The 12,695-nt window shown below is 36.8% G+C and overlaps 1 protein-coding gene across 12 annotated transcripts in view; it reads left to right on the top strand.

The window, feature by feature from the left end:
* Positions 1-12,695, top strand: part of SLMAP (sarcolemma associated protein) — a 121,015-nt gene that overhangs the window by 72,725 nt on the left and 35,595 nt on the right. For 7 of the 12 annotated variants that reach the window (XM_074284294.1, XM_074284286.1, XM_074284289.1 and 4 more), the window contains exons 7-12: positions 626-721; positions 1,068-1,139; positions 1,595-1,735; positions 3,183-3,320; positions 5,695-5,863; positions 6,478-6,528. In XM_074284294.1, the coding sequence (XP_074140395.1) occupies positions 626-721; positions 1,068-1,139; positions 1,595-1,735; positions 3,183-3,320; positions 5,695-5,863; positions 6,478-6,528 (667 nt within the window). The remainder of the gene's footprint in view (positions 1-625; positions 722-1,067; positions 1,140-1,594; positions 1,736-3,182; positions 3,321-5,694; positions 5,864-6,477; positions 6,529-12,695) is intronic. The other 5 variants (XM_074284293.1, XM_074284285.1, XM_074284291.1 and 2 more) reach the window with 1 other exon arrangement.

Genomic DNA, 12,695 nt, shown 5'->3' with positions numbered 1-12,695 from the left:
TTTGGGTATTGTGATCTCAGTCACCTCTTGTGCCTTTGGGCAAGAGTTGAGCCAGAATATCCACTTCACAGGTGCCAGGTGGACCAGTTTTGCTGCTGAAGCTCAAAGATTGGACATAATTGTGTTTTAGACCTGATTCCTGATATTCTTAATTCCCATTTTTATTGAATGAAATTAGATGAATTCTCAGCATTTAAAGCAGCTCAAGTCACAGTGTAAACCACTTAAAAATTATATGCTTTTAATTTGGAGTCCTTTTGAAGCAGTCCTCTTTGATTTAACTAGTATTCTTAACAAGTAGAATTGGCTTATTGGCATATTTTACTCAGTATTTCCCAGACTTTGTCAGTTATGAATTAACGGCTCACAATATGTTTTTGTAAGAGTGGATTTTAAATGACTTGCAACTTTAATCTGATTAAAGACAGCCTTAAATGAGTCAAGATGTTGAAATGACCTGAACTTACTTGATAAGTTTGTTCAGCACATTGTAAAATGTTCGAAAATTTAAAGTGGAGTTTTCCTCTATTTGGTAGTTAAAATAAAACTTTTTAAAACATCACATTGTGATTAATTTTTTGTTTAAAGAATATTTTGAAGTTAGCTTTTGTAATTTTTTTTCTAGGAAGCCTTACATCGGGAGCAGATGTTGGAACAGAAGCTAGCCACTCTTCAGAGGTTATTGGCCATCACACAAGAGGCTTCTGATACTAGTTGGCAGGTATCTGCAAATATTGCTCTCACTTAGTACAGTCTCTTTCTACATTGGGCATAAGAATTTCAGTCTTTGATGTGAAACAAACTAATATATATATACACATATACATACACATATAATATTTATTTATATATTTGTAAAATTAAATATAATCACAATAGGCTTCATAATCTTGAAAGAAAGCATTTTATTAAGCAAGATTAGTTCAACTTGTGATTCTAAATCTTGGCAATGGAAAGGCATAGATAAACAGACAGATAAAATAACATAAAAATTAGCTTCATAAAAGAGTAGTGCTTATTAGGCATAGTAAAATATTTTGATGCATTTTAAATCTTTTCTTTTCCAGGCTTTAATAGATGAAGATAGACTGTTATCACGGTTAGAAGTTATGGGAAACCAGTTACAAGTATGCTCTAAAGTAGGTACATCGAGTCCCTTGTCTAGAACAATTTTGTACGTGGAGAAATCTAGGACTCTCTATTTCTCTCTCTATGCCCTAGTGTACAACTTGTGTCTTGTTAAAGAAGTGATCACTATCAAATGGGACCGTTTTCAAAACGCCAGTTTTGATCTGGGTTAGGTTTGAATTCATCCCTAGAAGCTTCAGTTATTTGTCAAACCTTCAAACGTCCTGTGGCTTTGCGGTCCAGAGAAAATCCCTGTCTAAAGAATCCCTTCACCAGACTTACATATTACATTCTGTAATGATTTGAGAGGGAGACTGCTTGAAGGTGGTTGTTCTCATTGCATCTGTACTTAATGAATGTAGTTGTTGTTTTAAACTCTGGCCTTCCTTTGTGTCCCTAGCACATGAAGTACCTAGAAAGTGTGCTTATGGACTGACTGACTTTTGTAAAATTGTTTCATTCCTAGAATCAGACAGAAGATAGTTTAAGGAAAGAACTTGTAGCATTACAGGAAGATAAACACAACTATGAGACGACAGCCAAAGAGTCCCTGAGGCGGGTCCTTCAGGAGAAAATCGAAGTGGTCAGAAAACTCTCAGAAGTTGAGGTATGTTTTTTCTTTTTTATTGAGTTTAATGCATTATTATTAAGCAGGAAAAATCATGGCCATTTAGAAAACATTGCTGCCCCAGCTTGCTCTGCTCTTGGTATGAGCTCATGATTCTCTGCTGCTTAACTTTGGACAAGGGACTTTCCTTACAACCCTCAGCAGATTGGGTTCTTATCTCACTGAAATCCCCAGGGTCTGATGTGATGGGAACAGCCGAGTTTTAGTACTAGTCCCCTGGCTGCCATCGTCCTCCATAGCCTGACTGTGTAAATGAACCATAGCTTCCCATCAATCAAAGGATGAAGGTGCTGAAAGGGGAATCATAAGCCCTGTGCCCTGTTGATAGGTTTGGCCTGCCTGCTAGGCTCTGACCCTACTTTGCACTGGGGCTTTTCTCTCTCCCCTGAGGTAATGGTAAAGGCATGTAGGGAGATGAGAGTTCTCTGACTTATGAGAATTGAGAAGAAACCAGACAGGGTGGCAGTTTTTTTCCCCTGACCCCTCATTACCAATTTTAGCTTGAGCCACAAAAAATGCCAGATCTTGTACTCTGGCATCATTGAGCATAGTGCTGTGTTTGTCTTGGTGCTTAGCAAATATTTGTTGAAATGGGAAGAACCTGAGTTAGCCTCCTCCCACCATAAGCCAGACAATAAAAGACAGATGGAGGGCAGAGTGAAAGGTTTCCTTACTAAGTGTTGCCGATTGGTTCAAATCCAGCTTCAGACTCTTCCTAGCTGTGTGACTTGGGCAAGTCACCTGTTTGCCTTAGTTCTTCCTCATTGCCTAAAAAACACCAGATGGAATCACAAAGAATTGGGACTTGACTGAAACAACCAAACAATAGCAGGATTAAACTATTTTCAAAATACAGAGTATAAAAACAGTAACTTCTTCTCTTACTGATTTATTTTCAGATTTAAAATTAGAAACCTTTCCAAGAACATGTATTAACTAAATTTAAATCAGAACATTTAATTTGGTCTCCAAATAAGGGGTTCTTTATGGCATTTACTAATTTGTCATAAACAGAATTAAATTAGGTTTTATTAATCAGGTTGCTTTAGAATAGACTTGTAAATTTAAATTTGTTCTCAAACTATTGAAGCTTATTTTACATTTACCTTGACTTGTTCCATTCTAATTTGATTTGAAAGCAACAGCCAGTGATTACTTTGAAGAATTCAGATAAAAGAAAATCTAGATTTATGCAAAAGAGTAATTAGAAAAATTGAATTTCTTTAAATTTTCCTTACAAATATAAATCCATTTACATTTTTAATGTATTCTGTAAAATGAGCTTTTGTATGCTATGTTTTGACATTAATTGCCCCTCTCCAAAGAAAACATAAGAAGATAATAAGTGTATTTTAATTCTTTTTTTTTTTTTTTTATAAGTTGAAATTGGAATTTATTTAATTCTAAATGAGTGAATTAATTTCAGCGAAGTCTGAGTAATACTGAAGATGAATGTACCCACCTGAAAGAAATGAATGAAAGGACTCAGGAAGAATTAAGAGAATTGGCTAATAAATATAATGGAGCCGTTAATGAGATTAAAGATCTCTCTGACAAACTAAAGGTAAGTTTTCAGCTCTCTAGAGGTGTGCCTTTTTGTCCCTCAGGACTGTCAACAGACAGTTGTAAGTATAGTTAATATCATAGACAATTGCTTATCCTTGTGATTTCTGCCTTATATATCACAGATTTCTGGAAGCTATAGATAGTATATAAAATTTCATGATAGTAACAGACAAAATAGTGCAGAGAAAAACCCTATGGAAAAATCATTAAAATCTCTAGGTAGATTTCAGGTAGATTTCAGAAAAAGTTGGAAAGATTTATTGTGAACTCATGCAAAGTGAAAGCATATAGAGCCAGGAGACATTGTACATATCATACAACTATCAACTATGAATGACTTAGCTGTTCTCAGAAATACAGTGAAACAAGACAGTTCCAAAGGACTTATTAAATAGAAGATGCATCCACATCCAGAGAAAGAACTGATGAAGTCTGAATGCAGACTGAAGCATACTGTTTTCAGTTTATCTATTTATTTATTTATTTTTCTCTTGGTCTGTTTCTTTTAAAACATGACTAATATGAAATATATTTCATTAGTCCCAAATTGATATTTTGGAAGACATCTTTGGTGTTTCTTTTCCCTTATTTTCCACAAAATAATGTTTTTAGTTCATTTTTTTCTCAGTTACATCTAAAAAACATTTTTTTTAACATTCATTTTAACATAATTTTTGAGTTCTCAATAACCTCTTTTAATTTAAACCTCCTTGAAAACACAAGCAACTTGATATAGTTTAGACAAGTGTGGTCATGCAAAGCATTTTCATATTAACTATATTGCAAAAGAGAACATAAAACAAAATAAAAAAGTACTCTCTGATCTGCTCTAAATGTATCAGTTCTTTCTGTGGGGGGGGTAACGAGCATTTTCCCTCATAAATCCTTTGGAATGGTCTTGGGTCATTGTATTATTAATAATATTCTGTTACAGTGCATAGTGTTCTTCTGGTTCTGCTCACTTTACTCATATAAGATTTCCAAAGTTTTTTGAAACTCTCCTGCTCCTTATTTCTTTGAACACAGTAGAATGTTTGCCCCATTTAATGAGTTGTCAAGACCTTGTTAATTTCCTGCCACAATATTTCCTGTCTTTTTTCCTTCCTCTTCATGTCTTAGAACCCTCTTCCCACCCCTTGCCTCTTCCAAATGTGTCTCTTACCCAACTTCTTCGATTATCAACACAGTAAGGCCCACCCTCCCCTGCCAGCCCATTGCTTCTTTCTGGGAAGATTTTCCTATCTCCTGCTTCGTTTTGTAGCCTGACATAGGGGAGATTATTTGGGCCTCAATAGGAGGCTGCTTCATTCTAGCCAATCATCATCTTTCTGAGGCTCTTTCTTCTCTTGATTGAGACTTGTCACACATCTCAAGTGACAAACTAGCTGAGGCCCATTTCTAGATTGCTCTCCAACTCACTTTCCCCAGGGATGATCTCTTGCTCTTTGAATTTAGAACACTTTTTGTCTGCCCCTCCTTTGCTATGGCCACTGTCTTCTACCTTCTGCCCTACTTGTCTCTTCCTAACCCTTCATGAGGATCTAAATTCCTTGTGGTCAGGGACTATTATTTTTCATCTTTATATTTCTATGGTCCAAACTCTGTAGAGGCAGGCATTAATAATGGGCACTTAGTAAAATATGTATAAATAAATGTTCACAAATATGAACTATTAATAAATTATTAATTCAAAATAAAATGTTAATAAATGTAATAAAATATAAATGAAAGCCCATTGACTAGTGGGTATTTAATAAATGTTTGAACTGAGCAAAAAGAAAATTAGATATTTTGCTTACTGATATAGCAAGATTCTTAAGACGGGGAATTTTTAAGATGACATATACAAGAGAAAACCACTGAAAAGAATGCGGACTCTGATTCTTTTTGTATAACAAAACAACTGTTCGGAAGTGTGTACATAGATTATATTTAATTTATACTCTAACATATTTAACATGCATTGGTCAACCTGCCATCTGGGGCAGGAGGAAGGAGGGGAAAAATTAGAACAAAAGGTTTGGCAATTGTCAATGTTATAAAATTACCCATGAATATATCTGGTAAACTATTAAAATATTAAAAAAAAAAAAAAAAAAAGAATACAGACTCCAAGGAATCCATTCTTTGAGAAACCTGGGACAAATTCTTCCCCTTGTATCCTAGTATACATCTTCGGCTAATGCCTGGGTTGGGGGGGGTGTAAGTGGAGAGGACAGGACTTTGCCTTTGGCTCATGTATTTTCAGTGTTGCCATTGGCTACCTTACCAGTGGGTAGTCAGGGGCTGCCTGTTCACATAGAAGCTCAAGGTGATAATGCGGGTATTTTAAATGTTTCCAAGTTGATTTTTTTATCTTTTTTCTTTTAAAGGCGGCTGAAGGAAGACAAGAAGAAATTCAACAAAAGGGACAGGCTGAAAAAAAAGAATTGCAACATAAAATTGATGAAATGGAAGAGAAAGAGCAGGAACTTCAAGCCAAAATCGAAGCCTTGCAAGCTGACAATGACTTCACCAATGAACGGCTAATGGCCCTTCAGGGTAAGCTGAGTCAGCAAAAACACTGTGTAGTCGCATTGCTCTTTTGCTGTGTAAGCTACCTTTTTCTTGGAATTTTATTTCTAATCTTAGAAAATCTTCAAATGAAAACTCTCAAAGAGCTCAAAAGTATAAGTCAACTCCATATTTAAATCTGTATTTTGTCACTCAGTGTGACTTAATTATTTCAAAATATTTTCTTTTCAAAGGAAATGACTGATTTATTGAAGAGTCCTAGTTTAGAATTAAAGAGCCTTAAAGACAAAAAAATAAAGCTACCACCAGAGGGCCACAGTGCTTGGACTTTGAAATATCCCAAAGGAAATGGGTTTTAGCTGTATTAGTGCCCTAGGGGACTTTTTGCTGGAGAAACAGTTAGGTGGGCGTTTTGTGGTTGTGGTATAATATATGCCTGTTATGTAATTGAGTACTTATCAGATCTTCATTTGTTCAAACTGATGATTTTTATATATGTGTTAAGAAATTTAGGTCATTATGTAGAAGTTTAGTTTGTGAGCCATAAAGTAATTCAGAGACATACTAGGTCACTTGTAGATCAGTTTAAAAAATAGATGTATTTTCTTTGATCAGGCAATGATACCGTTTCTTAATCCTAGGCATACAAGTTGAGGACCTCTTACCTAAAATTAATGGGAGCACAGATAAAGGTAGTGTAAAAAGATTTTTCTTTATAGCATTCCTCCCCCATTCTTTTTAGCTTGAAAGGGAAACCAGGTTTTTTAAGTGTTTAGAATGTTTGCAATGAAAGACAACTAGACTCTTTCTAGATTATCAGATTCTGGCTTTGCAACCTAGTTGATCCCAGCCTTTGAAAACCAAACATTCTTTTAGTTTATAATGATTAATGCTGAATGCTCTGGTTTGTTTTTAGATATAGGTATTATTACTTGTTGCATAGCAACTCAGTATATTTTTATTTAAAAATATTAGACATATTAAGGAAGAAATTCCCTACTTAATTATTAATTATGTTAAATCTTTTTTTTTTAGTTAAGTTTTAATTTTCTGTTTAATTCCCATATTTGTACCATTAGTTTGTTCTGCCATATTTTGTCTTTTGTGATTATAGTGACTTCCCCTTTTCTTCTAGAAAAAGTCCCAACAGCTCTCCCTGCCTTTGCCCATTTATTAATTGGAGATATAAGTAGAAGGGATGAGTCATTAAGTTTTGGAAAGCCATACTTAGTTCTTGGGCCTGTGACCCTATTTTTTGAGAAGCTAATTTTAAATTCTTCCAGGTTTCAGGGTCAAAAAACATGACTGTGTATGGTCTGGAAATTAAATTTATTAGGCAGATAGCTGATTTCTGGTAGCCATCTAGATTCCATTCCCCCTCTTTTTTTGTAAAACTAAATATTACTAAAATGTGGCTGCTTATTTGGAACTAGGCTCACTTTTAGTTATTCAAGATAGCTGAGGCTTAATTGGGCCCATCTTGGACTTTCTCCTTAATTTTCCCTCACATTTGAGGGCGTTATTGTAAAATAGCATGGCCTGAACAGGGCTACTTAGAGTATTTTTTAGGGGGACCTGATGAATAAGCAGCTTCAGTTCCGTAGCTATTGAATGGGGTTGAAATATGTGATTAAATTATTCTTTGATGGAAGACTGAAGTATGAAAGAATCTGAAACTCAGAAAAACAGCTGCAAGGCTGACCTTAAGTCAGGTCATGAGGCCATGTGTGAGTCTTAATTTTAATGATGGGCTTCAAGACTGGAGACCAAATCTTCTAGAATTCCTTTGAGAAATAGACCTGTATACTTACATTATCCATTCAAGAGAATCATCTATTTGAAGCTGGAAGAGGCTCAACTAGACACTAATGCTTCATCATCATGTGAGGGAATCCTGAGTTCTTCAAAACTGGGAGCATGGAACACTAACCTGGCAGCGTCTTCTGCTTAGAGAAGCTTTTCTGGAATGAGTCAGGTTTTCCTGGACTCTCCTCTCTCAGTCTGGAAGGCTTAGTAGCAGCAGGTGGGCTGTATGGGAATGAACCCTTTGGCCAGCGCAGCCTGTCATGTTAGAAAATGGTTGAAATTATGTTAAGCACCAATAAATCCTGTTATTTTTAGACTAGTTAGATCAAACTATTCTAACAAATATGATTTTTGTTATTTACTTTTGAAATCTGCTGAAGCCTAACTTGAAAGGTTATTTATATAGGCGTGTGCTATGTAAAATTGCCCGAGCTATGTCATTTTGCAGGATCATAGTTAAATAATACAGCATAACTAATCTCTGTCAAACTGTAAGATTCTAAATTGTTAGGTTTATGACCCTAATAATGGGTCCCTAAATCACTGTTTCACTTAACATTGTGTCTTTGTGAAATCATCAACATTAATAATGCTTAATTTCCTGTCCTTTCTTTTTCTTTTTACATTTAAGTTTTCCCCAGTTTCATTTAAAAACAACTTTTTGGTTTTTGGTTATATATATGCATTTTTTACATATTTCTATAAGAATCATGATGGGAGAGAAAAATAAGAACAAAAGGGAAAGACGGGAAAAGAAATAGAAGGGGGAAAAAAGTGAATGTAGTATGTGTTGATTTACATTCAGTTTCTATAATTTCATTTTCTGTATGTGGATGGCATTTTCCATCCAAAGTTTATTGGGATTGCCTTGGAATTGCTGAGAAGCCCCAAGTCTATGATAGTTGATCATCAAATAGTCTTGTTGCTGTGTATACTGTATTTTACTTTCATATATCACAATTTGTTCCACCATTCCCAATTTTCCAATTCTTTGCTTGTCTAGTTAGTGTAGAGCATAGAGCACCAGCCCTGGAGTCAGGAGGACCTGAGTTCAATTCTTGCCTCAGACACTTAACATTTCCTGGCTGTGTGACCCTGGGCAAATCACTTAGCTTCAATTGCCTCAGGGGAAAAAAAAGAAAGAAAGAAAAAGAAAATAGACTAGTAAAGGAAACAAGAACTCTTAGAAGAAGTTAGTAAATGTCATTTAAAATAAACCGGGTTCCATTCCATTTCAGCTCATTATTTTAGTTTTGATTCTCTTCCTGTCAGCACCTTTCTGCCTGCTGCTCCAGAATAGGATCTGGTCACCTTGAGTAGTTCATGAGTTAATCAATGTAGGTGCCCTTCCCACATCCATTTACATGAGTTAAGGCCGAAATGTCGTCTCCAGCTTCTCTGTTTCGCCAGTCTGTCCTTGAGCAGCAGGCACAGAGGTTGTTGGACCTACAGGTTAAAGCCTTCTTTCTTCCTGATAAGATGAGCTGGGATGACTGTCTTGAACAGGGGTTCTCAACCTACAGCCTGTGGGCCAGATGCGGCCCACTGAAGACAATTTATGGGCCCGCCGGGTTATGGCAAATGGGCTGAGGGGCTGAGACAGAGTGTGAGTTTTTGTTTTTAGTATAGTCCAGCCCCTCCTACACTCCTTGAGGGACAGTGAACTGTCCCCCTATTTAAAAAGTTTGAGGACCACTGGTCTACAATCCACTAAACTGCTGGTACTCTCTCCAGGGACTCTATGGGAGAATTAGGATTTTAAAGGTAGTCATGTGTCAGGCAGTCAGTTGCCTGACCTGGCGTCAGGAAAACCTATGAGGAAAACTGCCTTTAACCTTGACTATCTGAGTGACCACGTGCAGGCCATTAAATTTTCTGTGCTTTTTTCCTCATCTCTAAAATGGGTATGCTAATAATACAGTATTTTATATTTTATATGAAGTGTAAAAAGTGGTTTTATTAGTGGAAGCTCATAGATTATTGGAAACATGCTTTCCCATGAGGTGTGTTTCATTTTTCTTTGTCTTAACCACGTGTCATAGTTTCACTCATCACTTCAAGCAACTTGTGAGTTTTTGTGTTTTGTTCACTTTAAAATGAGAATTGATGGAAAGATAAATTTGTAGGGAAGTCATGAGTGATTAAGCCCTTGGAGCTGGTGATTTATGGTGACCGTATCTATCAAGTAATAGTAGATACAGTGATGGGGCCGAGGCTGCGAGTTGTTTAGCCAACTGGCAATAGGATCTGGGTAGCTGCCTATTGGTTTAAAACTGTGAGAGGACTTGGATAGAAACCTCAGGTCCTGAAATAGGAGGGAATGGGAGGTAACGATTTGCTAACTTTAAAGCTTTGTGTATTGCCCGTCCTCTCCATCCTCTTGCTCCTTAGATGGCGTTTTTTGCTGCATAGTGTTAAGTTAAGTAATTTATGTTCTCTGCGTGTCTTCACATCTTCCTCTGTTACAGATTCCTGCTGTGTTTAGCGTTTTTCCCCTTTAGGGGGCAATATCACACTGAAACAGTGAAGTCTTTTTATCTGCATAGGCCCTTCTGTAAAACTTTTAATTTTCCTAAGCTGCATTTTTAAACTAAATTCATTGTTGTCTTGTAGCTAGAAGGACTGAACGTATAGAGGGTGTGTACACCCCGCCGGTACAGTCAGGGAAAGGACAGGGCAGAAATAAGGGAGAGTTTTTCAAGGAAAAGATCCTGGTACCAGAAATAAGTATTCAGAGGCAAAGGGTGACCTGAAAGGAAAATTTGAAAGCCCTTGACGAAGAGGGAGGGACATTTAATCCCCAGATGGTTGTATCATAAGCATGTTTTGTGCTTGTTTGTGTTCTCCCATTACAGGGAGATCACATGCAGAAAGAAGTAGGGAAGTGGAGGGAAAAGAAGGTTCTCTTACACAAATCATGTTGCTCACTTCTTGATGCCGTTTGTCTGAGTCAGCTTCATTTGCGTGGGCAGCTGTTTCATTGGATCAGTCCTCCTATTGAAGGAGGCATTTCCTACACTGGCACAGATTGAAGCTCATCCATCCATGTCTCACTGTCCTGAGTGACTGCTCACTGTATTCCCAGACATTTTCTGCAGCCATTCCTCTCAGCTGTGCTTCAAGTAAAAATAATAGTTAGCAGATTTTTTTTTTTTTTGAGATACAAAATATGACTAGGAAATTTTCCCTCAGCTGACTCCATTATCGATTATCGTTTCTCTGTCTGATATTTCTGGCCTGGATATCCCATTGGCAGGTGCAGAGCTGGGCTGGTTTTCTTTGTATTCCTCATTGAGCTCCCCTATTTGCTAATCTGATGTGGAATTTTCAGCCTCTTTCAAAGGTACTCAGGTTGTTAATTAGCTTTTTTATTGATATTGGGCTTTTGTTTTTGTTACCTACAATTTCCTTGATATTTCCCTTCCATCCTCCATCCATCCTTTAAAACAGAATTTTTGTAAAAGGAAAAAAAGAAAAAAACATCAAAAATAATTGTATATTGTATATGAAGGGTATGGGGAAGATATCTCCTTAGATCTCTAATGTTTACTTTTGATTGTTTTGCCGTTCATTCTGTTTGATTGCTGTGGTTTAGTAACATCAATTTTGTACTCTGTATAAATTCTCTTCCTTGTTCTCTTTTAGTCTACTTTGTATCAGCTCATGTCTGTTGGTATATATCTCTGTAGTAATCATGTTCATGCTCAGTAACAAAACATTATGGTCAACAAATATATTGTGTAGCCATTTTCCTCTGTTTATGCCTCCTTTGTTTCTAATGCTTTGCTACCACGGCAAAAAGAGTTACAATATATTGTTTACAGAGCCTTTCTTTTTGTCATTAACTTGCTAAAGAAATATCTCAAACAGTAGAAACATTCGGTCAAAATGACTTTGCAGTTGTGTGGTTCCCAATTGCTTTCCAGAATAATGGTTGTATTAATAAGAACTTGAGCGTGCCTGTTTATCCACTACTCCTCCAGCATGGGCTTGTTCCATCTTGGCCAGTTTGCTGGGTTGTTAATATCTGAAGTACACTTATGGTTAGTGACAGTCGTTTGGATTTCTTGTTTTGAGAACTGTTTGTACTTACCTTGTGGGAGACAGCCTTATAGTCCCTTATACTTCAGAATCCCTTTGGCTCATTCCTCATTTTTGTCCCCCACAACTGTTAAACAGCTGCTAAGTTAATGCTGCAGCTCTGACACTTCTATCTCTTTCTTTTCACACTCACAGCTCATCCCTGCCCCTTTGGTCCTCAGATCCTCTCTCTGATCTGACCCTGGCCTTAACCACTCAATTGGTCAGGTCCTTCCTTCTTAGCCTAACCATGTTGCTCCCCTATATAGAAACTTATGCAAGCTTGGGTTGTGCCCTTCTCCCAGTGGATGTCTCTTCTTGGATTTGGGAAATAAGATTGAACTGCTTGGCTTCAGATCTATGATAAAAATAAAACTTCCTTTTCTAATACATCCTTTTAGCCTTATCTCTGATAATTCTTTCAGTTTTACTTTCTACTCCAACTGAACTAGCACACAGCAGATACATAATAAGTTAGTGATATTGGATTCTTTGTTAAAAGAACTGCTTTTTGTACTTTAAGCATATCTTCAGTTTCATTCTATCATTTCTCATTCTGCTTTGGTGGACTGTCTTTGAATTGTGTCCTCCATTTCTCAAAAATGTCATTTTTTTTTTGGACTTGAAGGTAAGCCTTTGAGCTAGGCTACTTAAAGATTAAAGGTATGCCATCTGTTACAGGATCTCTTTTTGTAGTCTTTCTACTTACAAGGCAATGGAGGACTTGTACTGCCTCTCAAAGCCTTCAAGAACCCAATACTCCTTTCACCCATGATGAGATGTCAGGAAAGTATAAGCATATTTTTGTTTTTTTGATGGGTGTAGATCCATCATGGATGAACTTCTTTCTTTCCCCAAGGCCTTTGGGTCTTTGAATGTCACCATCAGGCAGTGGAAAGTTACCTCATCATGGGCCAGGTCCTTTGGGAACCTTTTCCTTAGTGCCAGCCTCCTATACTTCCTTCCTGCCCAT

Source organism: Sminthopsis crassicaudata, chromosome 1, assembly GCF_048593235.1.
Source record: "Sminthopsis crassicaudata isolate SCR6 chromosome 1, ASM4859323v1, whole genome shotgun sequence".
In the NCBI taxonomy this organism is placed as follows: Eukaryota; Metazoa; Chordata; class Mammalia; order Dasyuromorphia; family Dasyuridae; genus Sminthopsis; species Sminthopsis crassicaudata.
The sequence above is the reverse complement of the archived record's forward strand: the minus strand, read 5'-3'. Positions and strand labels throughout refer to the sequence as shown.